Source organism: Sciurus vulgaris (genome assembly GCF_902686455.1).
Source record: "Sciurus vulgaris genome assembly, chromosome: 16".
In the NCBI taxonomy this organism is placed as follows: domain Eukaryota; kingdom Metazoa; phylum Chordata; class Mammalia; order Rodentia; family Sciuridae; genus Sciurus; species Sciurus vulgaris.
This window is the reverse complement of record NC_136477.1, coordinates 10420834-10448671: the sequence shown is the minus strand read 5'-3', so window position 1 is coordinate 10448671 and position 27838 is coordinate 10420834. Positions and strand designations below refer to the sequence as shown.

General features: G+C 52.2%; 1 protein-coding gene across 5 annotated transcripts in view; it reads right to left on the bottom strand.

Annotated features, from left to right (window-relative positions):
• Window positions 1-27838, bottom strand: part of PDE4A (phosphodiesterase 4A) — a 45672-nt gene that overhangs the window by 14506 nt on the left and 3328 nt on the right. The window contains exons 2-3 of one of the 5 annotated variants that reach the window (XM_079114688.1): window positions 24967-25074; window positions 24112-24317 (exon numbers count right to left, since the gene is read on the bottom strand). In XM_079114688.1, coding sequence (XP_078970814.1) covers window positions 24112-24317; window positions 24967-25014 — 254 coding nt within the window. In that variant the 5' untranslated portion in view covers window positions 25015-25074. Of the gene's footprint in view, window positions 1-10959; window positions 11288-12398; window positions 12756-20959; window positions 21507-24111; window positions 24318-24966; window positions 25075-27838 lie in introns of those variants that run through there. The other 4 variants (XM_079114692.1, XM_079114687.1, XM_079114689.1 and 1 more) reach the window with 4 other exon arrangements.

Genomic DNA, 27838 nt, shown 5'->3' with positions numbered 1-27838 from the left:
TTTATGTGGTGCTGGGGATCAAACCCAGCTCTACTACTGGGCAGTAACCCCAGCCCCTTCCCTCCCCTTCCTCCCAGTCCCGCTCTTCCCTAGCCTGGGTGTCCACAACAGCTCTGGTTCCTGGCTCCCTGGGGCCCACACTCTGTTCCTCCAGCAGCCACCAGAGAGAGCTTGTGAGCACCTGAGTCAGGTCCTCGCTGAGGCTCAGAACTTTCTATAGCTCCCACCTGAAGAAAAACAAAAAGCCGAAGTCCTGGCGACAGCCCATAGGTCCTGCTCCGGGACCGCCCACTTTGCATGTCACCCACTCTACTCCACCCACGATGGCATCTTCCTTGCTCCCGACCAACCCACAGAAAAGTTCCACTCCTGCCTTTATATTTTCTATTTCCCCTCCGTAAAAACCATGCCGGGCATGGCCCACACCTATAATCCCAACGACTTGAGAGGTTGAAGCAGAAGGACGGCAAGTTCAAAGCCAGTCTCAGCAACTTAACAAGGCCCTGAGCAGTTTAGGGAGCCTGTCTCAAAATAAAAAATAAAAAGGGCTGGGGATGTGGCTCAGTGGTGCCCCTAGGCTCACCCCCAGTACCAAACACAAAGACAAGCACACACATCCCAGACACCCCACGGAGAACGAAAACCACACTATTTGCCTGAAATAATTTGTATCATACATACCTTCTTTACTGTCAGCCTGCCCTTCTAAACCAAGCTGTGCAGAGCAGGGATTTTTGCCTGTTTGCTCACCACTGCATCCCTGGAACTAAGAACAAGGCCTGCCACCATTCAGGCATCCACAGTGATCAACATGGTGGATGTTCAATAATTTTTTTTTTTTTTTTTTTTGGTGCTGGGGATCGAACCCAGGGCACTCTACCGACTGAGCTATCTCCCCAGCCCCTCAATAAATGTTTATTGAACAAATCATTAAACATATGAATGAATGTCAACATGTTTTTGGGGGGGTCCAGTACTGGGCATTGAACCCAGGGACACCCTTCTACTGAGCTATACCCGAGTCTTTTTATTTGTTTGTTCTTTATTTTTTTGGTGCTGGGAATTGAACCCAGGGCTTCGTGCATGCGAGGCAAGTACTCTACTAACTGTGCCATATCCCCAGCCCTGTTCTTTATTTTGAGACAGGGTCTCATGAAGTTGCTGAGGTTGACCTCAAATTTATGATCCTCCTGCCTCAGCCTCCTGAGTCACTGGGATTACAGGTGTGTGCCATGGTACCTGACCTGTGGCCAGGGTAGGTCTCTCTGAGGAGGTGACATCTCAGCAGGGCCTAAGGATGAGAAGCCAGCTATGAGTCAGAAAGCACTCCTGGCAGAGGAACAGCAGGGGTACAGGCCCTCAAGCAGGAATCCTTGTTTTACTGGTTTGTTTCTTCTTTGTGGAGCTGGGGATTGAACCTGGGCCTTGCACATGCTAGGCAAGCATTCTGTCCCTGAGCTACATCCCCAGCTCCTTTTCAATTATTTTATTTTATTTTATTTTGAGAACTCATTAAGTTGCCCAGGCTGGCCTCAAACTTTCCATCCTCCTACTTCAACCTCCTGAGTAGCTGGGATTACAGGTGTGCACTGCAGCACCTGATAGGACTTGTTTTTTGTTTGAAGACGAGCAAGGAAGTTGGTGTGGCTGGAGTAGAGATAGGACAGAAACAGACAGTTACAGGGCAGTGGAGGTGGAAGCAATGAGACGATGAGACAGAGACCCCTCAAGATGAAGCCGGGAGACCCCAGCTGTGTTATATCTCAGCTGTGTAAGGTTGAGGGGGTGGTAATGCACCAGTTTCCTTATCCACCCAAAGAATCAGCACCCTCTCTGAGTCATTTAAGTTACCAGCACTAACACAGAACAAAGACTAGCACCGAGCTCAAAAAAGATGGATGATTATCAAGTCTATCAGTCTCAGACTGGACTCAGTAAGCAGTCGATATGGAGAGCTGAGAATGACAGGGGCAAGTCATGTACTTACAACTTGCACCTTGTGCTGTGTGACCTCAGGAAAGTTGCTGCTCTCTCTGGTTTTTCATTCCATTGTGAAGGCAAGGGGGTTAGACTGGTCAGTGGAATTCAGACTATGCTCTGGGTGGGGGTAAAGTGGGCAGGACAGAGCATAGGAGACCTACTAAAGGTCAGTAAGGGATGCTATTGGAATGGGCTTTCTGTTAAGAAATAAGGGAAATACCCTAGACCAAGACAGAAATACCAGTTTCCATATACTGAGTCTTTTCTTTGTGGTCTCCTTCTGAGGCTCATTTTATAGATGAAGAAACCGAGGCTCAGGCTGGAGAATAGGTAGTCTGGGTCACACTGCAAGATCATGGCAAGATCAGAATGTGCGCTCAGACTAAAGTGTTAACTCCAATCCTCTGCCTCCTCACCTCAGAGATCCCATGTCCCTGGGCACCAGGGAGCCAATGTAAAAAGAAAAGTGAGGATGGGCCGCAGGTCAGCCAGAGGGCAGCTCAGTAGCATGGCACCCCTGGGTTCAATCCCCAGTGCGGGAAAAGAAAACAAAACTTAAAAAGTCTTTAGCTTTAGCGTCACTGTGAAACTTCAGCTCTGCAAAAGACACTGCCCAAAGAGTAAAAGGTGAGTTACAGACAGAGGAAAGTACAAAGAACTTGGCTGTGTTAGAATATGCTGGGCGCGTGTCCTCCAGGGTTCATGGCTGGGAGCTGGGTCCTCAGTGTGGAGCTGTTAAGAGGTGGGGCCTAGGCCACCCCTACTGGGGTCTCCTCTGGCCCCCCGAGAGTTGTGTTTCTATTCTCACACTGGAGTAAATCCTACTCCTTTCACTTTTGTAATATAAAACAAAGAGGTGGGACCTGGGGGTCCTTAGAGAGCGAGCCTTGAGCTGGGGTGTGGCCCAGTGGTGGGGTGTCATCTTGTTGCCCAGGCCCTGGGTGCCAAGCCCCAGCACCAAAGTAAACATGGACTACTACCTCACACCTACCAAGGTGGCTAAAACAGACGGACAAACAGAACTGACAATACCAATGGTGTGGAGCCACTGGAACCCCAGTGCATTGCTGGTGGGAACGCCAGGTGGCACAGCCACTTGGAAGACCGTTTATCAGGGTTTTGTTTTTTTCCCTATAACTGGGAATCAAACTCAGGGCCTCAAGATGCTAGGCAAGTGCTCTGCCACTGAGTTGCATCCCCAGCTCTTTTTATTTATTTGTTTATTTTGAGACAGGGTCTCACTAAGTTGCTGAGGCTGGCCTCAAACTTGTGATCCTCCTTCCTCAGCCTCCCAAGCAGCTGGGATTATAGGTGTGCACCATTGTGCCTGGCTAGTTTGTCATTTTTTAAACATACATGTGTCAACAAATCTACTTCTATATATATATATATACCCAAGATACATGAAAATATCTACCAAATTTACATGAAAAAATCTACCAATATTTATCCAAAAACCCGTACACACGTTTATAGCAGCTTTGTCCATAACCATCAAATATGAAACTCAAATGTCCAGCAACTGAATTAATAAGCTGCAGCAGATTTACACCATCGAGTACTATTCAACAATAATAAAAGGACTAGCAATAATTGAGCAACATTGCAGGATACAAAAGCAGAGCTGAGGACCAAACCCAGAGTCTGCCTCTGAGCTAAATCCCCAACCCTATGTGGTTTCTACACACTAACAATGAACAGTCTGAAAAGGAAACACATTCCATTTACAATAACATCAAACTAAATAAAATACTTAGGAATAAACATCAGAAGAGGCAAAAAATGTGATACTGAAAACTATGAAATAGTGCTGAAAGAACCCCTGTCCCCATTACTGGGGATCAAACCCAGGGGTGATCTTCTACTGAGCCACATCCCCAGCCTCTTTTTTTTTTTTTTTTTTTTTTTTTGTGGTGCTGGGGATTGAACCCAGGGCCTTGTGCTTTTGAAGCAGGGACTCTACCAACTGAGTTATATCCCCAGCCCACTCCCCAGCCTTTTTTTATGTTTAACTTTGAGACAGGGTTTCACTAAGTTGCCCAGGTTGGCCTGGAACTTGTGATCCTCCTGCCTCAGCCACTGAAGTAGCTGGCATTACAGGCACTAACCACCAAACCCAGCTATTGCTGAAAAGAATTAAAGAAGGCATAAATAGAAAGTCATCCCATATTCGTGGATTAGAAGACTTAGTACTGTTTGGATGTCAACACTACCAAAGCAATTTATTCCTATTAGCTCCCCAAAAATCTTTTTTGTAGCAATAGAAAAACTTATCTTAAAAGTCACACGGAAAGCCAGGTGTGGTGGTGCACACCTGTAATCCCAGTGGTTTGGGAGGCTGAGACAGGAGGATTGTGAGTTCAAAGCCAGTCTCAGCAAAAGTGAGGCACTAAGCAACTCAGTGAGATCATGTCTCTAAATAAAGGGGATGTGGCTCAGTGGCTGAATGTCCGAGTTCAATCCAGAGTACCCCCAAAAATAAAAAATAAAAATAAAATTCACACAGAAAAATAAATTCACACAGAATTTCAGGGGACCCTAAATAGCCAACATAATCTTGAAAAAAAAGGACAAAGTTGGAAGACTCATACATCCGGATTTCAAAATGACTGTACTACAAAACTACAGTAATCGTAACACTACTGGCAATAAAGACATAAAGACCAATGAAATAGAGTAAAGGGCCCTGAAATAAACTCTTGCACATATGGTTTAATGATCTTTTAATGAAACCATTCAATGGAGAAAGGAGTCTTTCCAGCCCAGTGGTGACTGGAAAGCTGGATATCTATACACAAAAAAATGGAGTTGACCCTTATCTTGTATCATAAACAAAAATTAACTCAAAATGGATGAAATCCCTAAATGTAAGTGCTGAAGCTATGACACTCTTAGAAGCTTTATGACATTGGCCAAGTGCAAAGGCACAAGACTGTCATCTCAGCTACTTTGGAAGCTGAGGCAAAAGGATTGCAAGTTCAAAGCCAGACTATGCAACTTAGGGAGCTCCTGTCTCAAAAAAATTAAAAGGGTTGGGGATGCAGCTGGCTGGTACAGTGCCCCTGGGTTGACTCCCCAGAAATGAACTAAAAAAAAAAAATTATGACACTGGATTTGACAGTGGTTTCTTGCAATGAGACCAAAAGCACAAGCAAACAGAAGAATCGAATGGACTTCAACAGAATGCAAAACTTCTGTGAACCAGAGGACAAAATGGAGAACAATGCTGTAAGCCATATATCTGAGAAGGGATTGATAGCTACACTATATGAAGACTTCTATAGCTCAACAACAAAAACCTACCCACCATTTAGGTATGAGTTATCAAAATGTATAAATGCATTCCACTGTCATGTACAACTAATTAGAACAAATAAGATAAAAAAATTTTTAAAAATCTATACCACCCAATTAAAAATAAGCAAAGGACTTGAACTGACATTTCTCCAGAAAAAAAAAAAAAAAATATATATATATATACAAGTGAAATGACGCTCAACCTCATCAGTCATCAGGAAAATGCAAGTCAAGACAGTGAGATACAACTTCACGCCCGTCAGATGGCTCCGCTAGGCCTTTTGTCTTTAAAGATCTTGGGGACCCCCTATCATTGAAGATGGAGGGATTTATCTATTCTCTATAAGCAAGAATGGGTGAGCCACTGTCTCTCCTGGATACTCCTTGCAACTGTCCTTTACTCCTGGCCAGTTCCCCTTTGTCCCCACTTCAGGCAGCTGGTTTCTTTAAGACAAGGGTCTAGGGGGCCAAGTGGGCACTGCTTCCTCCATCCCCCCATGTCTGGCCTCTGGCTAGCCTCCTGGGCCTCTTATCTGAGCTTCAGAGAAGGACCTTGTCAAGAGTCTTGATGGTACCCTTCATTCGCCCACTCTTCTCATCCCTGAGGTCACCCCCCTTCTGTCTTACCTGGAGTGCTACTGCCAGGGCCACCTCCACAACCAGGTCTAGTCCCTGCTGCTGTGCTCTGCCTTCCCAAGGTATTAAGCTCTTCCACCAGGTACTGAGAACAACTAACACTCAAATTAAAAGCATTTTTAAGCTGGGTGTGGGAACTCATGTCTATAATCCCAGAGATTCAGGAGGCTGAGGCAGGGGGGTACAAGTTCAAAGCCAGCCTCAGCAATTTAGCAAGGCCTAAATTTTGACCCTGTCTCAAAATAAAAAAAAATAAATGTCGCTGGGGATGTGGCTCAATGGTTAAATACCCCTGAGTTCAATCCCTGATGCTCCCCCCCAAAAAAAGTATTTTTAAGGGCCATAATTAGCTCAGTGGTAGAATTCTTGCTTAATATGCTTAAGGTTCCAGGTTCAACCCAAGCCCTGTGCACAAGCATGCACACACACACACACACACACACACACACACACACACACAAATTGTAAATAAAAAAACTGTAAATAATATATCTGACCAGCAGTGAATATTTCAGATTATAAATTATTTCTAAAACTCAACAACAAAAACCTCATTCAAAGATGGCATGAGCCAGGTGCAGCGGCACAGACCTGTAATTTCAGCAGTTCAGGAGGCTGAGACAGGAAGATCTGAAGTTCAAGGCCAGCCTTAACAACTTAGTGAGGCCCCAAGCAATTTAGTGAGATCCAGTCTCAAAATAAAAAATAAAAATGGCTGGGGATGCAGCTTAGTGGTAAATTACACCTGGGTTAAACCCCCGCTGCTCCCCTCAAGAAAGGCATAATACAGTAGAATGGATTGGACATAACTTTCTTATGTTCACATATGAATACACCACCAGTAAAACTCCACACAATCTTCAACAGCAAGAATGGGATCCTAATTAGAGTAAGTTATATGCCATGTATGTAATATATGTCAAAACACACTCTGTTCCCATGTATACCTAAAAGGAACAAACAAGCAAACAAAAGGCATAAGATTTGAATAGACATTGCTCCAAAGATGTGCTTATGGCCAATAAACACAGGAAAAGATACTCAACATCACTAGTCATTAGAGAAACACAAATCAAAACCACAACGTAAACTGGGCTCAGCTGCAGGTGCCTGTGGTCCCCCTGCTACTGGGGAGGCCAAGTCAGGAGGATGAGTGAGCCCAGATGTTGGGGCCAGCTTGAGCAACACAGCAAGATCCCATCTCAAACACAAAACAAAATGACCCCACAATGCAACACCATTTCACACTCCCTCAAATGGCTATTACTCAAATGAAAACAAAAATCAGAAAATGTCAAGTGCTGGTGAGGAGTTGGACAAGTGGGAATCATCGTGCACCAGGGAGAATGTCAAATGGTGCATTTGCTGTGGAAAACAGTTTGGCAGCTAAAGGTAGACAGAGGTTACTATATAACCCAGCGACTCCACGTCTAGGAAGAGCCCCAAAGAACTGAAGGCAGGGACTCAAAAAGATACAGGCACACACATGGTCACAGCAGCTCTATTCACAACAGCCAAAGGGTGGAAAAGCCCAGGTGTCCATCAAGGGGTGAACCGAAAAACAAATGTGACACATCCATGCAAGGGAATATTATTCAACCGTATAAAGGCCGAGGCAGGAGGATCGCAAGTTCGAGGGAAAAAAAAGAAAAGAAATGAAATTGTGATACAGGCCACAACATGGATGCCTTGAAAACAGAGCAGAGCAAATAAGCCAGTCACCAAGGGACAGATATTGTACAACTGCACTTATATGAGACACTTAGAATAGTCAGGTTCATAGAGAAAGTGGAACAGTGGTTGCGGGGAGATGGAGAATTGAACTGAACAGTACATTAAAAAGGGTTAAAATGATAAATTATAAGTTGCTTATATTTTACCATAATAAAAACCTCATAGTACATTGAAAAGGGTGATTTTTTTTTATTACATGTTAACTTTAAAAAGTATATAGGGCTGGGCTGGACGTGGTACCCGCCTGTAATCCCAGAGGCTCAGGAGGCTGAGGTAGGAAGAATACAAGTTTGAGGCCAGCCTCAGCAACCTGGTGATGCTCTAAGGATTTAGCAAGACACTGTCTCAAAATAAAACATATAAAAAAAGGGCTGTTGATGTTGCTCAGTGGTTAAATGACCCTGGGTTAAATCCCTGGTACCAAAAAAAAAAAAAAAAAAGAAAAGAAAAGAAAAAAAGCATTGGGCTGTGGGCTGGGAGTAAAGATCAGTAGTAGAGCATTTGCCTAGGGTATGTGAGGTCCTGGGGTTGATCATCAGCACAAAAAATGAAAAAAGAAAACACCCTCAAGGTTGAATACTCATATATCATCAACTGTGACCTTCGAAGATGATGCCCATTATCATCAATACATATGAGGTGACTGACAGGTCACACCCTTTCAGGGACATAGTGCAGGCCGAGTACCCTTATCAGCTATAGTCACATCCCATATATTTTGAAGCCAGAAATGTTTCAGAATTCAGACTTTTTTGGATTTTGGAATAGCTCCACATACACAAGGAGCTTTCCAGGGGAGGGGACTCAAGCCTAAACACAAAATTCATTTCTGTTTCATATATACCTTATACACATGGCCTCAAAGTCATTTTATGTTTTATAAATGTTGTGCATGGAACAGTTTCACGATGTCAAATTTTCTACTTGTGGCAGGTCAGCATACAGCTTTGGATTCTGGACTTTTGGAATAGGAAGATTCAAACTGTATTAAGACACTTCTTAAGTTCTTGCAGGGTGCTTGGCACCATCGAAGGACTTTGTATGCATTTATTTCTGCCACCAGTTCTTGAGGTGGGTCCTGTTAACAACCAGTTAAATGAGGAAACGGAGGCACAGAAGGATGGTCAGAGGTTGGTGGCCTCGTGTCCGGAGAACCATGTCCTGTCTCCCTAGGCCCTGATGAGTGCCACTGGGCAGGGGAGAGGAACATAGCTACACAGAGGCCCCGTCCCTCCACCCAGGAACCTAAGCTTACAGCCCAAGAGGGTGCTTCGCTAGCATGGTGCTGGCAAATACAGCTGCCCCAGGAGACACGACTCACGTAAGCAAGAGCCCAGAGGCCCGGATGGGAAGAGGATGCTCCCCAGGGCTCAGATGTTTGTACTTCAAGAGTGGATGTCCCTTGGGCTGAGGGCAGGCAAAGGGGAGGGGATCACGGCTGGTGAACTGCAGCCAGGGGTTGGGGGCTCTGCCATCCCAGGGAATCAGATCCCTGGGCCTTCCTAGCCTGCCACTGACAGTTCATGTGGCCCAAAGTCATCCAGAGATGTCTCAGTGGAACCCAGAGTCACAACTATACTCAGGGGCCACTGGCAATATGCCAACATCACAGCCACATGCCCAGGCACTCCATCAGAGGTCAAAGACCAGTCTGCTTTTCCTTCGGCAGGCTGACCACCTGGCACTCTCCACGTCCATTGGGCTCCCAAGCCTGCCTACCTGGTTTCCCAGGACATTAAATCAAGCCTCTAGAAGACCATAAATCCAGGAGCAGGTCTTGGCCTGAGGGTGTTCAGCTGTGGGGATGACAGGAAACAAACAGGCTGGAGGGGGTGCTGGGCGAGGGGCACGCGTCACAGCTGGGAAGGCGGTTGAAGGCCTGGTGCTAGGCACTGTACTAGGCCCCCTTTTCATGATGAGGGAACTGAGGCAGAGAAAGGTAAAACATGGGCTTGAATCTGGTGGTCAGGCTACCAAGCTGAAAGCTAAATCACAATCGGTGGGTGTCTATCTCCACCCAAGTCAGACAAGGAAGGCAGGCCTGGTGTCTCCCTGGGCTCCCTGCCTCTCCCCACCTGACTGCTCACAGGAGGTGCCAGTCAGCCTTTATGGAATGGCCTGGCATTTGCTCCGTGAAGGTCACAGGGAGGTTGGTGGCGAGCGCTGGCGTGTGTCTGCCAGACGGGTGCATGGTGCCAGCTGACACGGCTGTTTGTGAGGCTGTGTGTGTAACGAGTGTTGGTGTATGAGTCTGGGGGAGGGGGAGGTCTGTGTGCACACAGTTGTCTATGTGGAATTGTGCATCTGTGTGTGGGGGGTTGGGTATTGGTGGGTGCCTAGGTGGCTGTGTGTGTCTACATCTTTGTGTTCCTGAGTCTGAGTGACCTCGTGAGAGGTGCCACACAGATACTGTGACTGCTTGGGTATGAGGCACACGTGGAAACCAGTCCGCAGGAACTTGTGTGGGCTCTGGGGGTGTGTTTAAGTGATAGGGGTCATCCTGGGGAATGCAGTGTGTACAGAGCTGTTGGAGGAGTGGGCCGAAGTTGCTGTGGTTTGTGTGTCACCTGTGTGTGGTTGCGGGTCACTTGAGGGTTCTTTTGGCACCCTGACTAGCCAGGAGACCCACACCTAGTATAGTAAACACAGGGTGACCCCGAATGCCCTGTGTGTGGGTGTGTCTGTGTGCTTCTGAGTTCGGCTGTGTGTCCCCATGCTGGAGACTGTGTGTGTCCAGGTATCTGAAGGGGTTGATGTTGGGTGGTAAGGACAAGTCTAGAAAATCCAGAGAACTTAAAAGGCCACTTCCTGGCCCCAGCTCTACCCAGCCTATTCTAAATACCCTCCAGGCATCCAGGAACCTCCCCTCCCCACCCCTGCTGCTCCAGCTTGGTTTTCAGCCTGGCAGCCCCAGCAAGAAGGAGGGGGTAAGTTGGAGACATAGCAGCATAGGGCCTTAGGGCCCTGGCTCCCCGCCAGTGGCCTGGGAGTGGAGCCCAGGTGACGCTGGACACCCGTATTTGCTGCCAGGGTGAATGCCAGAATCACAGGTTTGGGGGCACCAAAGAGGGTGAAGGGATCCCACTTTGGACAAGGAGGAATGGGCAGAACCCGGCATCAGCTCTGGGGACCGCCACCTTCAGGAAACCCTCAGTAGCACTTGTTTCTTTAGGGCGAGGGAAGGGGGTGCGACCCCAATGAGATCCTGGAAGCAACTAAAGGGACTCCCCTAAGGCACACTCGGGGTCCCCTTTCCCAGCGCAGCCAGCGCCCTTGGGTCGCCAAGAATGCAACTAGCCACAGGCCACCCACCTGACAGATCTGCCCGGCGGGTGCCGACGAGTATCCTCATCGCTGAAGGAGAAGTGGGTCAGGGACTCAGGGCTGGGGGGCAGTGCCAGGGCAGGGGGCCGGGGCCGGGCCCGGGGCGCTGCGCTGGAGCGCATGAGAGCCAAGAGCCGTCGGGGCTCGCATGGGGACGGCTGCTCGGTGTTGTGCAGCGAACTGCTCGCCAGGCCCGAGGTGTCTGCGGCCGCGGCGGCGCCGCCTCCGCACCCGCGCGGCACCCCGCCTCGGTGACCCTCCCCCGCCCCCCCCGCGGGACGGCCCGGGGCGGTCGGCGTCCCAGCGCGTCCGCAATGCCAGGGCGGGTTCAAAGCCTGCCTCCCCCTGCAGCGGCCCGGCGGACTCCTGGGCCCCCTCCCGCGCGGGTCTCGGGGGCACCCGGGACTCCGCTTTTCCCGGCTCCGGGCAGCCCCGCCTCCCGCGCTGGCTCTGGCCCCGCCCACCCCACCCCCCCAGCCCTGACGTCGAGTGGTGCGGGCTCCAGGTCCCAGATCGCCGTGAGCGCCCGGGGGAACGGGACTCGCCCCAGCCGGGTGACAACAACCCCGGGGAGGGTCGACAGATGCAGGGAGGTGAAGCTGGGGGAAGAAACAGAGACAGAAGAGGCAGAGGTGGAGACAGAGGCACAGGAGGGAAGCTGGAGAGACGCTGATCCCCACCCCTCCGGACCCCCCGCGGGGTTCCCAAAGGCCCTGGCTCCACCTCCTCTTCTTTCCCCGCCCCCATCTCTTCCCCAGGGCCAGCTGCTGGGCTTGTGTCCTGTCCCACAGTGCCTTCCTCAAGTCTATGTCCTAAACAAGTAAATGTAGAATAGGGAGCAATGAAGGAGGCAGAGAACCGGGAGAAGCCCTAGCACCAGCGCGTGCCCACCTCCAGACTGTCAACGTCGGTGTCTGGGGGAAACACTGAGAAGCCAGACCGGATGTGGCCTCCAGGCCTGTCACCCCCGGCTTCCTGCCCCGCAGCCCACCCCAGGTCTGGCTAGGCAGGGAACTTCCATTTGCCCTTAGTGCTCTGTGCACGCAGTAACATCCCTGAGCCTCACAGCGAGTTAACCCCCAGAGGGCACCACTGGACCCATTTCATAGGCCATCGACTGAGGCTAACAGAAGTGAACGCATGTCCCAGGTCACCTTGGATGGCAGGTCGGCCTCAGTCACCCAAAGCGTGACCGCAGCTTCAGGTTTGTACAGGAAGTGGGAGGAATGCAGCGTTTATTGAGCGCCTACTGCATGCCCTATCAGATGTCTCCACGGCAACCCTGGCGGGCAAGGATGATTTTAATCTCTGCCTTGTGACGGAAGAAGAAAAATAAGACTGGTGAGAGCAAGTCACAGATCCCAGACCCAAGCGCGCGCCAGGTGGCCAGAGGGGCCTCGAACTCACGACCATCAGCGCGCACTTACCCGGCCCACGGCTGACGGCCAAAATCCTGAAAGCTTCGGAGAAGCCGAAGGCGCCTGCGGAAAGTTGGGGACGAGCTAGCGAAGAAAACTGGCGAGGAGGGCGGAGAGCGCGGGCGGCGGGGCGCGCGCGGGGCCGGGGGCTCTGGCAGGAACGCCTCGTCCTCGGCTGCCGCCACCGGGAAGGCGGCCAGCTGCAGCTCGGGGATGCGGCCCAGGCCACGCGGCCGCGTCATGGCCGCAGGGGCGCGGGGCGGGCCCGCCTCGGCGGGCGCTGGGGAGCTGCGCCGCCCGCCCGGCGCGCGGCCCTAGCAGGCCGGCCGCCCAGCCCTGGGGCCCGCGGGCCCCACCCCGCCCCGCGGCCGCCTCGGCCCTTCCGGCTTCCAGCTGGGGCCGCCCCCCGGGGCGGGGCCCCACACCGCGGCGGAGGGGACTCCCCCGCAGACCCCAGGGCCTCCCCGCAGTCCTTCCGACGTCCCCCAAATTGCCGGAAGCGTTTCCACAAACCCCAGCGGCACCCCTTAAATCTCGAGGTGTGCGCACAAACCTCCCATGGTGTTGACAGGCCCCACAGACCTCAAGGGAGGCCTGACAGTCCCTCAGATGTCTCCACAATCCCTGGAGCGCCCTAACTGTCCCTAACAACCAGGGGTACTCCCCAAATCCCTGGGTTCCCCCAACAAAACCCAGAGGTGCTCAAAGAGGCCCCATAGACCCTGATACTCTTTTAAGGTTTCCCAGCTGTCCCTATATTCCTAGCAGTATCCTCATCGTTTCTGGGACATCCCAAGAATTCCAGGACGCACCCACAAACCCCAGTGGTGCTCTGCGAGCCCACAAGAGCACCCTTCAGATCCCAAGAGCACCAGCACAATTCCTAGGATGTCCCAAACTTCCCTAGAGCACCACCATTATCCCTCAGTCATGCAGAATTACCCCCCAGAGCACCAAAGCAGCCCACACAGGCACAGAGCCATTTCCACAGACCACATGTGAACCCCCCAAATCCTAGATTCCTTCACAGAACCCAAGAGTGCTTCCATTGTTCCTCAATCCCTGAATGGCTCCACCACATCCCCAAAATCCTCAAGTGCTGAGGCCCCAACACACCCTCAGGGGTGTCTTCCTACTCAGGGCACGTCTCATAGCCATGAAGATGCCACCAAATCCTGGGGTGCCCCTTAGAGCTCAGAGGCACACCTAAATTCCTCTGTATCTCTGGGAACAGGCCAGAATCTAAGATGTACCCCAAATCCTTGGGGACATCCTAAAATGCCACCCACAGCTCATGAGATGTGCTTTATACCTCTTAAGATATGCCCAGAAGACAGTAGAATAGATTTGCCCTAACTTTTCTATGTTCAAATATGAATACATGACCGATATAACTCCACAACACGTACAGTCACAAAAATGGGAACTTATACTTCATATATGTATGATATGTCAAAATACACTCTGCTATCATGTATAACTACAAATAACAAATAAAAAATAGAAAAGATATGCATAGGTCTGGGGTTGTGGCTCAGTGGGACAGCGCTTGCCTAGCATGTGTGAGGCACTGAGTTCGATCTCAGCACCACATATAAAGAAAGAAAGAAAATAAAGCTCCATCAACAACTAAAAAAAAATATATATATATATATTTTTTTTTTTTTTTAAAGATATGCCTAGAAGCCTCTAGCATGCCCATAGCCTCTAGGGTGGGAACCCTAAGGCACCGCCCAATCCTTAGAATCCATGAGGCACCTTTTAGAAATGAACCCCCACAGCTCAAGGTAGCCCCGAGAACCCACCTCCCTTCAGCGGCAGGCACAATAGCACTTTTAGATGGGGACTTTCTGGGTGGGGCCCGATAATGGTTCTCCATGCCCAACACTGTGACTCTGTGAGCACATTTGTCCCCTTTTCACAGATGATGAAAACAGACTCACAGAGGAGAAGACTTTGAACAGTCAGTTGGTTGTGATTCCTCAGTGTCCCCCAACCTGTGTGTGGTTCTTTGGGGCCAAGGATGGGGGAGAAGCTTGCTTTAAATTTAAAAAGGGGACCAGTCTACCAGTCTATTTCAGGGTCACAACTCTGTGAAGTATCTTTTCCTCCCTAGCTATTGGCTACAATGCCATGGTGTCCAGTCAGGTGGCCTGGACTCGAGTCTGGTCTTTTTCACTTCTTGGTCACGCGATCTTGGGCAAATCCCTTCATTTCACTGAGCCTTGGTTTTCCCAGGTATAAAAATGGATGTAATAAGAATACCCAGCTCATGAATGCACATGCAAAAGGCTCAGAAAAGTAGATGTGGCCGGGCACAGTGGCACATACCTGTAATCCCAGTGACTTGGGAGGCTGAGGCAGGAGGATCACAAGTTCAAAGCCAACCTCAGCAATTTAGTGAGGCCCTCAGCAACTTAGTGAGGCCCTTTCTCAGAATTAAAAATAAAAAGGCCTGGGGATGTGGCTCAGTGGTAAAGTGCCCCTGGGTTCAATCCTCAGTGTAAAAAAAAAAAAAAAAAAAAAAAAAAAAAGATGTGCACTAAACATTTACTACAGTTATCATCATTATTTAACAAAGCATTGAGGGCTTTATAGTGTGCAAGCCAGTGTACTAGCTAGAGGACAGATGATGAATATCCTGAGATGGCAGGATAGCAGCTGACCCTTTAGAATGCTTCCTATGCATTCAGTACCTCCAGGAAAGATCTCATTTAATCCTCATGAAACTCCCAGGAAGTGCTACTATTATTGCTCCCATTTTACAGATAGGAAAACTGAGTCTTGGAGAGAAATGGCCTGTTCAAGGTTGTTTCAAGGTCACATAGTTGGTGAGTGGCTGAGTCAGGCTCTAATCCAGTCTTTGCCACCTTCTATTTTATTACTGTCCCCCTATGGGATAGCCTGAGTAGACTTTTTTTATCCTAATTGCCTTCCCCATGAAATGTTAATGCCCATTTAAGCACAGTGTGTACAGTCCTCTGTAGCTTCAGGTTTTGCATTCTCAGATTCAACCGACCGCAGATCGAAAGTGTCTGTCCTGAACATGTACAGACTCTTTTCCTTGTCCTTACTCCCTATACAATATAGTATGACAACTGTGTACAGTGCCTTTACCTTGTACTAAGTGTTATAAGTCACCTAGAGATGACTTAAAGTCCACAGGGAACTGTGCGGAGGTTCTGTGCAAATACTGTGCCATCTTACCTAAGGAAGTTGAGCATCTGCAGATTGGGGTGGGGTGGGGAGTCCTGGAATCAACCCCCAGCATGCATACCAAGGGACAGCTGCATATCTGTGCTCTCTACATACAACCGAAGTGGGGAGCTGGGGATGTTACTCAGCAGTTGAGCACTTGCCTAGCACGCTCAGGGCCTGGGTTCAATCCCCAGCAACACACACAGACACACACACACACACACACACATGATTTTTAAAATTACCCCACCCCCAGCAAGAACCGATTCTCATCTCCTTGTTAAGAATTCAAACTTTCTCACCCTTGGCACCGGGGATTGGGATTGGATAATATTTTGCCCTAGGTGGGCTGTCCTGTACTGTTGAGCAGTTGTAGCAGTATCCCTGGCCTCTACCCACTAGATGTCAGTAGTACCCTTCACTTATGACAACTAAAATACTTCCAGCCATTGCCAGATCCTTGAGAGGCAAGAAGAGCTCCCAAGTGAGGATTCTGCTCCTAGTCCTACTAAGGTCCCCGCTGCACTGCCCATCAGGACCACAGTTCTGGTACAAACAGGAAGCAAGGCTGTTCTTGTTCAATGGCTGGTAAGCTCTTGGGAACAGGTTTCTTCCTAGGTCAACTTCAAAGATAGAGAAACCACGATCCAGAGAGGGGAAGTGACTTGGCCAGGGTCATCCAGCCCAAAAAAGAGCAGAGCTGTATTATGAACCTAGTGTTTGGCTCCAGAGCTTGGGATTTTAGTCACTAGGCTACACAGGGTCTTCAAGATGAGTCTTCTTCCAGTCCAGTGACTTTTGTCCCTTCCTAGGAAGCTAGATATAAGCAGAGACCTGAAGCCCACACTGACCACAGTCTATGAGCCGCCCATCACTTTCCTTCCTCATTTCCTTCCACTCAGCCCTCACTATGCCCCAGACATGCTTGTCTCCCAGGTTACATTCCCACCACAGGACCTTTGCACTGGCGGTTCTCTCTAGCTGGCACCCTCTACCTTCAGATACCACAAAGCATCCTTCTATTTATTTAGGTATCTGCTCAAATGTCACCTCCTTGGAGAGGCCCTGCTTGACCTCAGGATCCCTCTGTTCTTCACATTCCATGTGTCACCATCTATAATTATCAGATGGTTTTACTTGCTATTTCTGCTTCACCCACTAGTCTGAGAACTCCAGACAGTAAGACTGGGTCGATTGGATTCTGAGCTGTAGCTTCAAGGATGCATGTGCAGAATGAATGGTCCTGTTATGGACGAGGAAACAGGTTCTGGCAGACGAGGTTCACAAAGCAAGCAAAGGGCAAAGGCTGGCTCCAAACACATATCAAGAGTAAAAACAGTGGGTTTAGAAGCCTCTCAAAACTCTGTCCTCACCAGGCCAGCCTGTGGCTTCCTCAGCCCCAAAGCCCCAGTTTCCTGTAACGCAGGAGAGCTTGTAGTGAATCTGTTACCAGTGAAAGATGGCGCTGACTTTGTGGTTTGAGGGACACCAGCTTTCTCTCTGCTGATGTCATTTGAGGAAATGCTTTCTCAAAACAGGTCCTGGTTGCCCAGCCTCTACGTCAGCCATTTCAGCGGTACCATAGCCCTGAGGTGGGAACTTCTTAGTTTTCAGTCCCGTTTTATTGATGAGAAAAATGAGGCTATGGAGGCACGGACTTTGGTCCCAGGCCAGCAAGTGAGGCTTCCGTTGAAATCTTACCCACTGCTCTGCAGTGGAGGAAACCTAGTTTTTAACCCTAACTTTGCCCTTCCTCGTTGTGTGATCTTGGACAAGTCATTTCTTCTCTGTTTTCTGGGTAGGAGTACACAGCCAAGGATGTTGCGCATTAAAACGCAGGGTGGTGTTGGGAGGCCTTGGAACTGGCGTGGGACACGAGCTCGCGGAACAGACCTGGCAACTCCGCGTCCACAACTTTTCCGCCAAGTTCCTCTCCTGTCCACCAGGCGGCGTCTCCTCTCCACTTGGCTACCAGGTGGAGAATGGGGCAGCGGTCAGGTCCCACCCCGGGAAGGGGAGGATCCCACCCGCAGCCTGCGGTCGGCCGGCCTGGCGCCCGCTCTGCAGAAAACTCAATAAGCATGAAATAATAATACGGACTGCGTGGCAGTGGCGCGACGACTTGGGTCTGCTCCGGGACTAGCGTTTCTGAGACAGGTGAGGACCTGGAGCGCACAATCAGGCTGTGCCTTTCCTGCCGTCCAGCAGAGGGCGCGCGGAGGGAGGGCGCGCCGAGAGACCGACTTCCCACCACCCATCCAGGCACGTGGGATGGCCAGGGACAAGGAGAGGCGAGAGCCCAGGTGGAGACAGACCGCTTGTCAGAGATAGACTTGAACCTGGCTGCCTCCACCCGCTCCCGGGCCAGGAAGCGCTCTCCTGGATGGCGAGAGTTTGGGGGCCCAGGGAGAGGGGTAGGTCCATACTTTGGCCCCCAATTCAAGCAGTCCCTCTTCTTCCCTCCTTGTCCTCTTCCTCCCGCTCCATCTGCCTCTTGACAGATCGCGGCGGTGCCATGACTCAGCCTTGCAGGGCGAGCCAGGAGCCGCGTCTCATGCATCCCCAGGTGGGGGTGTGGATGACATCTCAGCTGGGGGACAGGGCCTCCTCTCTGGGGGCCCCCAGGATGCAAATCTAGTGGGCTGGTTGAACCCTCTTTCTGGTGGTTGGATGAACTCCAAAGTGGGGAGCGCTGGAATCCCCTGAGTGTGCAGTGGTAGAACCCCCTTTCTGGCAAAATGCCCCATTTCAGGAAGGAGGTTCCCACTGGAGGCCTCTCTGTCCCCTTCCTCCTTTTGTGGGGGGAGGAGGAGAGGGTGCCCACAGCCAGTCCTTCCAAGCCAGCTGTAGACCAGCTCTGCCGCTGTAGACTGCACAGGCCCACAGTGAAAAGGAAACGAGCCCATGCAGGGATGTGGTTCAAGTTCCTGTTTTTTTTCTTCCCACTCCAAAAAAGCAATGTCCACCACAGCCTCAGCTCCCTGATCAATAACCTAAGAATTGACTGTGTTGAATCCTTCACACATATCTTGAACTCACAGAACTCTCAAACTGAGCCCCACAGGGCAGTGCCAGCAACAGCCCCACTATACAGGCAGGAAACAGGTTCAGAGAGGGCAAGACACTTATACAAAGACACACAGGCATCAGGCAGATCAGAACTGAAATCCTAGCTCCACCACTTCCTGGTATTATGAATTTGGGCAGAGGGAAGGAGAAGGAATTTTACCTCTCTGGCCTGTTTTCCTATCTGTCCAACAGGGATACCTCACACTGGGGCACTGGGGGTGAGGACATGTGAAAAAGTCTGTGGCATGAAGCCTAAAAGTGAGCCATTAGAAGATGGATACCCTGAAATAATGATAATTATTACCACTCAGCCACTGTCCCCTGAGAGCTAACGCCTGGGACAGATCAGGGTAGGGAAGTCCCTAGAGCCTTAAAAGGGAATGGGGCCTGGTTCCTAGCACCCCACCCCCTCCTTGGTCTCTCAGGACAGTGACTTGAGCCAGTTTGGCTCACTGCCCCTGGTCTTGGCATTTCCTGTTGATTTTAGCTTTGTTTTCCTTTAGTTTTTCTCTAGTTCCCTGTGGGAAATATCAGACTGTGTGCACTGGGCCCATGACACTTGTTTCTTGGTGGGGACAGAGGTACTGAAGCTGGGGGTGTCCAGAATGGAGGTGGAGATGGCTTGGGGAGGTGTGGTGGCTGGTGAAGGTCTCCAGAGAGCCCTAGGAAGAATAAGGTCACAGCCGGGAGACCTCACTGCAGAACTCCAGGGATGGAGGCCCAAATCTGACCATTTGAGTGATGTCCCAAGGAGAAAGGCTCCCATGGGTGGGGCCAAGTTGTCAGTCCCCACGTCACTGAAGCACATACAGGCAGAGTAGATGCAGTCACTAAGACTGCCACGTGGAGATAGGACACCACTTCTTAGGGTGTCCAGGGTAAACAGGAGCACAGCCAAAGTCAGAACACCAACGCTCAGGCAAGTGCACCCAGCACAGATGAAGGCATGTCGCATTGTGTCACACATGGTCCCAGGGAGCACAGACAGTTTGTGTCAGCCACTGACACAAACACATTGTCCCCGAGAAGGTACACATTACAGTGCCACCATCATCCATCATACATCTGTGGAACATTCTCTGTTCCTATGGCTCTGACCCTGGAACACAGACACCACCTCATGTTCAGTGTCCTGGGAGCACACACAGCCACTCTGGCACAATCACCATGTCCCATGAGGAAACATAGTGACCCTGTCACAGCCACAGTGTCCCTGAAGCACACATAGTCATCATGTCACAATCACACTGTCCTGGAAGCATACACGGTCTTGCTGTCACAATCGCCACTGTTCCAGGAGCAGAAACAATCACCCTCCAACACTCCATGTTCCTGGAGCACACACAGTCATTGTCACCATCACTGTGTCCCATGAGGACACAGTCATCTGTGACAGTCACAACATCCCAGAAGCACACAGTCACACTGTCACAATCCCCATCCCAGAAGCTCACAGTTACCATGTTACAACTACGCTCTCCTACAAGTACAGTCACCATGTCAAAGTCAGAGGACCCCAGAATGGAGCACACCACCAAGGCAGCGGGGGCAGCTGGTCATACACCGAAAGCCGGAGCAAAGTGAGTTCAGCCAGAGGATACCATGGGAACAGCCCAACACACACACCCTCACTACACTTTCGCCTCAGTCCCCCTATGCTGGGACTGTGTGCCCCTCTGCACTGTTCCTGCCACAGGGCAGCTCTGGAACCCTAACACTCCTGCCCTGAGATGGGGGACTCCAACTCAACACGAGGGCCCCAATATAGTGCTCCCCAAAAGGGCATCTCTGGATTCCTGACCCTAGCTGCTCTAAGGCAAGTCCACCAATGCCCCTCTTGCAGAGTCCTCCACCCCGCAAGAGGACCCTGAGTGTCCTTCAGCCTGCAGATGCCCCTACAGAGTGCTCCCTAGGATGCCCTAAACCGTGAGTCTAGTCCTTAGTATGGAGCTCCCAGGAATGTCGCTCCAAGTGGTACTCAGTCTAGCAGCTGTCCGGCACTATCACTGACCAAGAATACGGACCCCTGAAGCTGCAAACCCTTTCCCACCCCAGACTATAAATTACACATGCAGCATGGCGTTCCCTAAACCGACCCATGAGCCTTCAGTAGGAACCCCTCTGTTGAGTGCACAAGTAGGGACCGGGTCCCAGACGCCCCCGCAGCTGAAGTCCCCAGTCTTGGCCCCCGCCACTCACACTGACCCCACCCGCATCACAGCGCCCCCTGCGGTCGGCGGGACGAGTTGCGTTCTCTCTGCGCGCCTATGCGCTCCGCGCGCGTTCTCAGCCCAGAGTCTTACCGCCTGCAGCTGCCTCCGCCCGCGCCGCCGCCGCTAGTGCCCGTGCCGTGGAAGGACGAGGGCCAGGACATGCGGGTCGTGCGCAGGCCGGGCCGGTCGCTGGTGTCCACGGCGTCGGCGCGCTCTATGGGCCGGTGTGGCGGCCGCTCCGGCTCCGCGCGCTCCGCGCTGTCTGAGTAGCCGCGCTGCTGGATACGGATGGGGGTCCGGGGCTGCCGCCACAGGTGCTGGGGGGGCGGCTTCAGGGTGGCCTGGCCCTCCCGGGGCCCAGGCAGAGACAGAGACAGGCTCCTCTCCGAGGGGGCGGCCGGGGGCTCCATAGCGCCGGCCCCCACCTGCACCCCGGGGGTCCCGGCCCTTCCAAGCTGCGCCTAGCTCAGCTGCGCTCAAGCGGACGCGCCGGGAGCCCCGCGGGTGCACCCGGCCTCAGTGGGGCCATGGCGCCCCGGGGAAGACCGGGGGGCGCTGCGGGCCGATCGCCCCCGGGCCGGGCGCCGCGGCTTCCTGTCGGTTCCTGGAGCTCGGCTCCGAGCCCGGCTGCGCTCTCAGCGCTCGGCGCCCCGCTCCGCTCCAGCCCCGACTCCCCCGCCCCGTCCCGCCCCTCCCTGCCCCCCGCCCGCCGCGACTGTCAGCGCCGCCCCCCTCCTCCTCCTCGGTCCGGGCCAGTGGGGGGCAGCCACCCAAGGAGGGGGGCCCTCCCCGCCCACGCAGAGCCCCGCTCCCGGCGGGGAGGGGGCGCCGGAACTCGGTTCTCACTAGTGCGCCCTGCCTAGCCGCGGCGCTCACGGGCACCAAGGAGTTAAACGGTTAATCGGATCGGGAAGAAGACACCCGACTGGTTGCCCGAGTGTCAGTCAGTCCGTCCATCATGGAGGGGGCGGAGTCGGGAGCTGGCCTGTCCTCGCCTCTACCCCTAGCCTGGGAGAGCTTTGGGGGGGGGGGGGGGTCCTAGTGCCACCGGAGTGGTTCCTGGATCGGGCAATGGCGGTGTGCCGGGAATCCTGTCTGTGGGTCGGAGGAAGGTGATGATGCGTGCTCGGGGCGGGATGTGAGCGCACGTGGCCCCTTCCGAGGGTTGTCTGTGTTTTCGATGTCGGCTGAAAGTGTGTGTGTGCACGTGGTTGGCTGCTACTGTCTGCCTGTTTCTCTTTCGCTGTGTGTACATCTTGTGTATCTGTGGGTGAAGGATGTGTGCGTACGTGTGCTGTCTGTTTGCAGGATGGACGCCTCTACGGGGTCTTTTCCCGTGGTCCGGGGGCTGCATATGTGTTCCCACGAGCATGGGTGTGTTTTATGGTCGGTGCGTGCTTGCCGAGTTGTGCACACAATTCTGCCCTCGTAGTCTGACTATGGTGCCTGAGGGCGTATATGGGTGTTGTGTGCGTATGTGTGGTCGACCTGGGACCTCTTTGGGATGTTTCTGGGGTGTGTCCCTTTAGTTCCCGTGTGGTTTCAGGAAGACATCCTGTGTGGATACCGCTGATGCCCGCCCACCACTCGATGTCTCTTCTAAGGCGGTTCTGCTGGAGGTAAACTGAGGCAGATCCTCAGTAGCCGCAGGGAGCACCCCTGTGCCCTTTTCAGGCGAGTAAACAGCCGAGCCTCGTCCCCCCGGCCCCCGCGGGCAGAACCCCCCTTCCGGACCTAAATCGGGAGTCGCCGTGACTCACGCTCCCGCCTCCCCCAGCGCCGCGCCGAGCAAGCGAGCACAGAGCGAGAGGGATCCGAGCGCGCCCCCATCCCCCCGGGCCCCGACCGAGCCCCAGCGGTTGCTGGGTGGAGGGGGCTCCTGCGCCCCCGTACCCTGCCCCCAAGGCGGAACCTCCCAAAAAGGTTCCGGTGCTGGTCGGGAGAACCAGACCCTCGCCCCCGTGCGCCCCTTCTCCCGGGCTCCCCAGGGCAGGCAGCGCCGTCTGCCAATCCCCTTCCCCTCCCCCCCCTCCAGAGCTGTTCTTATTTAAAAAAAAAAAAAAATCCTTCCCGTTTTCAACCTCCACAGCCACTTTTCTCCCCGCCAGAGGGGGCTCCGGTCGTAGGCGAACTCGGAGCAAGAACTGGCCCCCCATCAACAGCCGCAGGGTATCCCAGAAGCCAGAACTGTGTTCCCCACTTCTTTCAGGAACCTCCCACAAGGCTTCTAAGGGATTTGCAAGGGCTGTGGGTCCTTCTCAGATCATTAGAGGATCCTGAGCTGGGCCAAATTCTTGCGGGTAGGTGGGGGATGTGGCCTTCATTAGGGCACCCAATGAAGGATGGGTACCCCGGGGGATGAAGGCCAGGTCACAACTGAGGTTGCAGAAGAAGGAGGGCAAAGAGCAGTGGGCCATGTCTGGTGTCTGGTATTTGGAGTTCTGATGAGCCCTGAGATGGATCAAGCTGGATCTGAACCAAACAGAGGCTGGAGGAATGGGGGAGGGGGAAGAATAAGAGTCACTTCCCCCCCATCTGGAAATGAGCCCTATCAAGACCTAAGCAGAGACCCTGAAGCCCTCCAATTTAGTAGATGGGGAGGAGGGTCCTGGGGCTGCAGAGAGCAGAGGTTGTCAGGGAATGGGGAGAAAGGCAGGGGCAGGCCAGCAGCCAGGCCCAGCTTAGCTGTTTGGCTTTAAGACTCATCCTTGGTCCAAGGGGGTGGAGCATTGGGGTGCCCTGGGAGGATCTCAGATGAGAAATAGGTAGAAAGTACAATGCGACGCTAGAGCTCTCAGATATTACTCACATCTCCCCAGAAGAAAGAAAAATTCGAGTCCTAACCTCCTTCAAGATCACCTTTTAAAGCATGGGAGATACAGAATCTTCCCGATAGGGGAAATAGAGGCAAGTGCCCCACAAACTGATCACAGACCTGTTCCCCAGCTTGTCGTGGCTCTGCATTTGGGGGCATCCCAGGGCACAGGAAAGCTGAAACCCATTTCCTCTGTCCTGCCTTTTGCTGATTCAGTCAGCTTGGAAAATGGAAAAAGGGGTTCCCCGCGGCTATAAAGGTTGCCTGGAGGCAGACTGTTGCAGCCTGACCCTCTGAGTACAGAAGTTTCATCTAGTTTTGTAAAGTACAGGGAGCCCAAAACTCTGGGAAGGACTGATGACTGGCCCTAGCCCAGGTGACCTTGCTCCTCCACCCCACCTCCCAATCTGGTGCCCCTCCTGCCTACCTGTCAGCCTCTGCCCTGGTGATGGATATCCGTGGCGGGATCAGCAGCGGCAGCGTGGTGGGCCTTGATGGTAGTGGGACCCCAGGGTCGGAGGGATCCGGCTGGGCCCAGCCCAGCCCAGGACCAGAAGAGAGGCGGCGGCGAGGACGACGCAGGTCAGCCCCTAACAAGTTGGTTCCGCCGGGCTCAGGGGTCTCGCGGGGCCTCTGTAGAGGGACAACCAGTGGGATGGGGGCGTGGCCTGGACTGCAAGATCTGAGACCCTCCCTCCAGGAACATTCCCACCTAGCCACCTGAGGGGTAGCTGATGGAGGTATAGGGTATAACCCCTGTGACCCCCTTGAGTCTGAGCCTCCCACCCCTTTAGTGGGTGCCTCTTTGAGCCGCAATGTCTTTGGGCCCCCTCTGGATTCCCAGCCCTGGACCCTGACATCTCTACCAGCTCTCTCTCATGTGAGACTCTTAGAACACATCATCCTTTTAGGGACACTTCCCACCCTCCACGTCTAAGAGGCCCCCTCTTGGCCTTATGTTAGCGTTCCTCTCGGCTCCCCCATATCTAAGACTCTCAAGATTCCAGCCCTGTACCCCTCCACCTTCTGGCCCAAATCCTCCCCGGATTTGAGAAGCTCCAAGAGCCCTCTACCCCTGTGCTGAGAGTCTATTAATCTGGGCAGCAGGAGAAAAGTGGATTCAAGGGAGTAAACGGAGGCATAAGGGGGTGCGACTCCAGACCAAGCCCAGGAAGCAGCCGTGGTCACCAGAGGGTGTGCATCTTCTCCACCCTGGCGTCTCCCTCCCACTCCGCGGTCAAGGCCTTAGCCTCAATGGCAGTTCAGGCCCCGCCTCTCGCACCTCGTCCCGGGTCCCAGCCACGGAAAGGACACTGCGACTCCTCTTCATCCCGCCAACCTAGCGTGTCGTGGGTTCTTCGGGAGACATGTGGGCCCAGATCAGGGCCACCTGCAGGACCAAGTGAAGGATCCGCCATTAGCTCCCGGGTGCTCCCCCTGCCGGCGGGGCCAGGAACCCGCCCCGCCCCTCCTCTAGAGCCTCTCCCGGGGTGTGACGTCAGTTAGCTGCTGACGCATAGCCACTCGGTGACGTCGTCGACCCGTTGTCAGGACGACAGCTGACGCACGGCAGGGCTCTGGACAGCGTCAATGCGCGGTTTGGCCACTGGGGGGCCCGGAGGCTCGCGGCCCAGCCTCCCCAGCCCCCATCCTCCTGCCCGCGGGGGCTTCCCCGCCCGGGGATCCCACGGAGAAGTCTGGGAGCTCCCAGAGCTGGCCGCGTGCAGCGCGTGGTCCAAGCCGGGGGCCGGAGGAAGCGTCTCCTCAGAGCTGTTGGGTTTTTATGCCTAAACCCGAAATAGCTCCGATGTGCGGGGGCCGGCCGCAGGGAGACGGCGGCTTTGGGCACAGATGGGGGACGCACAGGCAGAGGCGCGCGGAGACAGACAGGGACGTGTGGAAATAGAAACAGACAGACAGGGACACAGACGCAGCTCGCCATGAAGGGTGCGCTTTGCTGCCGCCGATCCTTGTCTAAAGACCTGGGGGAGGGAGAGGCCGGCTCACTCTACCTTCACACCCAGACTCTGAAGACTTTTGCAGTGTGGCCACGGGTCACTGACAAACTCTGAGTCGCAGTTTCTCCTCTGTGAAAATGGGATGACAATGTCTATGGGGTCCACGTGAGAAGGAACTAAGAGTTGAGCTGTTTAGAACCCAAGTCGGATCGTGTCCTTCTTCTGCTGAGAACCCTCGATAGCTTGCATAGGCTTTGTTTTGTTTTTGCGGTTCAGAGAATTGAACCCAAGTATGCTTTACCCCAGCTCTTTTTTATTTTATTTTGAGACAGGGTCTAACTAAGTTGCCCAGACACTGCCTGCCTCAACCTCCTGAGTAGTTGGGACCACAGGCATGCAACACTGCCCAGCTAAAAATTGTTGCAGATTAGCTGGGTCCGATGGCACATGTCTTGTACTCACCACTACTCAGGAGACTGAGGCAGGAGGATCACGGATTTGAGGCCAGGTTAGGAAACTTAGTGAGAACTTGTCTCAGAATAAAAGAAGAAAAGAAGTTGTCACAGACTCTAGTTACCCCACTTTGCTATAGAACCCCAGAACTAATTCTTCCTAACTGTACTTTTTTTTTCTTGCCTTATTGCAATAGCTGTGACTTCAGTTTAATGTCAACTAGAAATGAATGTAAATATTATCTCACTGGACGGCAAAATAGTATCCATTAATCATGGCTCCCCAAGTATAATTTCAAAGAATTCTGAAGGGAGAAAGGGGAAACAGAGAGGGTGCAGAGAGGCAGAGAATCAGTCTTGTATAAAATGCCCAGGTTCCAGAATTATGCTTACAGACTTGCGATCAAATCTGCCTCTGCCATTTCCTGGTTGTATAACCTCGGGAAAGTCACCAGCCTCTCTGGGCCCATTTCATCCTCTGTAAAACAGGGATACTATTTAGACCTAACTGCTGGGATCATTGTGAGGTACAGAGACCTCACCTCCTCCCATCCTTGCCCTTCCCCTCGATCTTCCTTGATGTTTCTCACACTTAAAACATATTCAGATCTCAGGGCCTTTGCACATGCCCATTCTTCTACCCAGAAAACAGGTCTCAGATATCTTGTTCTCTTCCAACTCCCTTGATCCTCTTGATGCTGCTTTTGTTTCATCTGTTTACTTTAGACTTATAATATTCTAACAAGTCACATAATTCACTTATTAGATTATTAGTTATTGCTTCTTTTCTTTTTCATTTTTTTTTTTTCCAGTACCAAGGAGTAAACCTAGGGACTCATGCATGCTGGGCAAGTGTTCTACCACTGAGCTACATTTCTAGCCCCAGTTACTGGTATGCTTTGATGGGATAGGGATGTTGGTCAGTTTTGTTCCCTGCTGGGACCCCAGAGCACATAGTAGGGAACAGTACTGTGTACTATGAGTACACAATAGATCCTCAAACAATGTCTGTTGGATGAATTAATTTACTTGACCTCTTTACCTCTTTTGGGGGTCTCTGCTTCCCTGACACTGATTCCTCCCCTCACCCCATAACCTTCTGCCCCATTCTCAGCTTTATCCTTCCTCTCAACTTCTTTTTGGGGGGCAGGTACCAGGGATTGAACTCAGAGGTACTCGACCACTGAGCCACATCCCCAGCCCTATTTTGTATTTTATTTTAGAGGCAGGGTCTCACTGAGTTGCATAGTGCCTTGCTTTTGCTGAGGCTGATTTTGAACTTGTGATCCTCCTGCCTCAGCCTCCCAACTCACATGAATTACAGGCATGGGTCACCACACCCAGCCTTCCTCTCCACTTTTATTTTTTATTTTTATTTATTATTTTGGTATAAGGGATCAAACCCAGGGTTGTTTTAACCTGAGTTACATCCCTAGCCCTTTTTATTTTTTGAGACAGGGCCTCACTAAGTGGCTTAGGGCCTTGCTAAATTGCTGAGGCTGACCTTGAACTTGTGATCCTCCTGCCTCAGCCTCCCAAGTAGCAGGGATTATAGGTGTGCACCACCATGTCCAGCCCTCTCAACTTTTATCATCCCATATATATATTTATCTGTCCCCCATCCATCAGCTCCACAAGAGTAGGGGGTTTTCTACCTTGTTCTAGGCTGTGTCCATGGACATACAAACTGTAAAGTCACACATGTTCCCATGCTTAGGTTCAGAGCGCTGCAATTGTTGTCTTG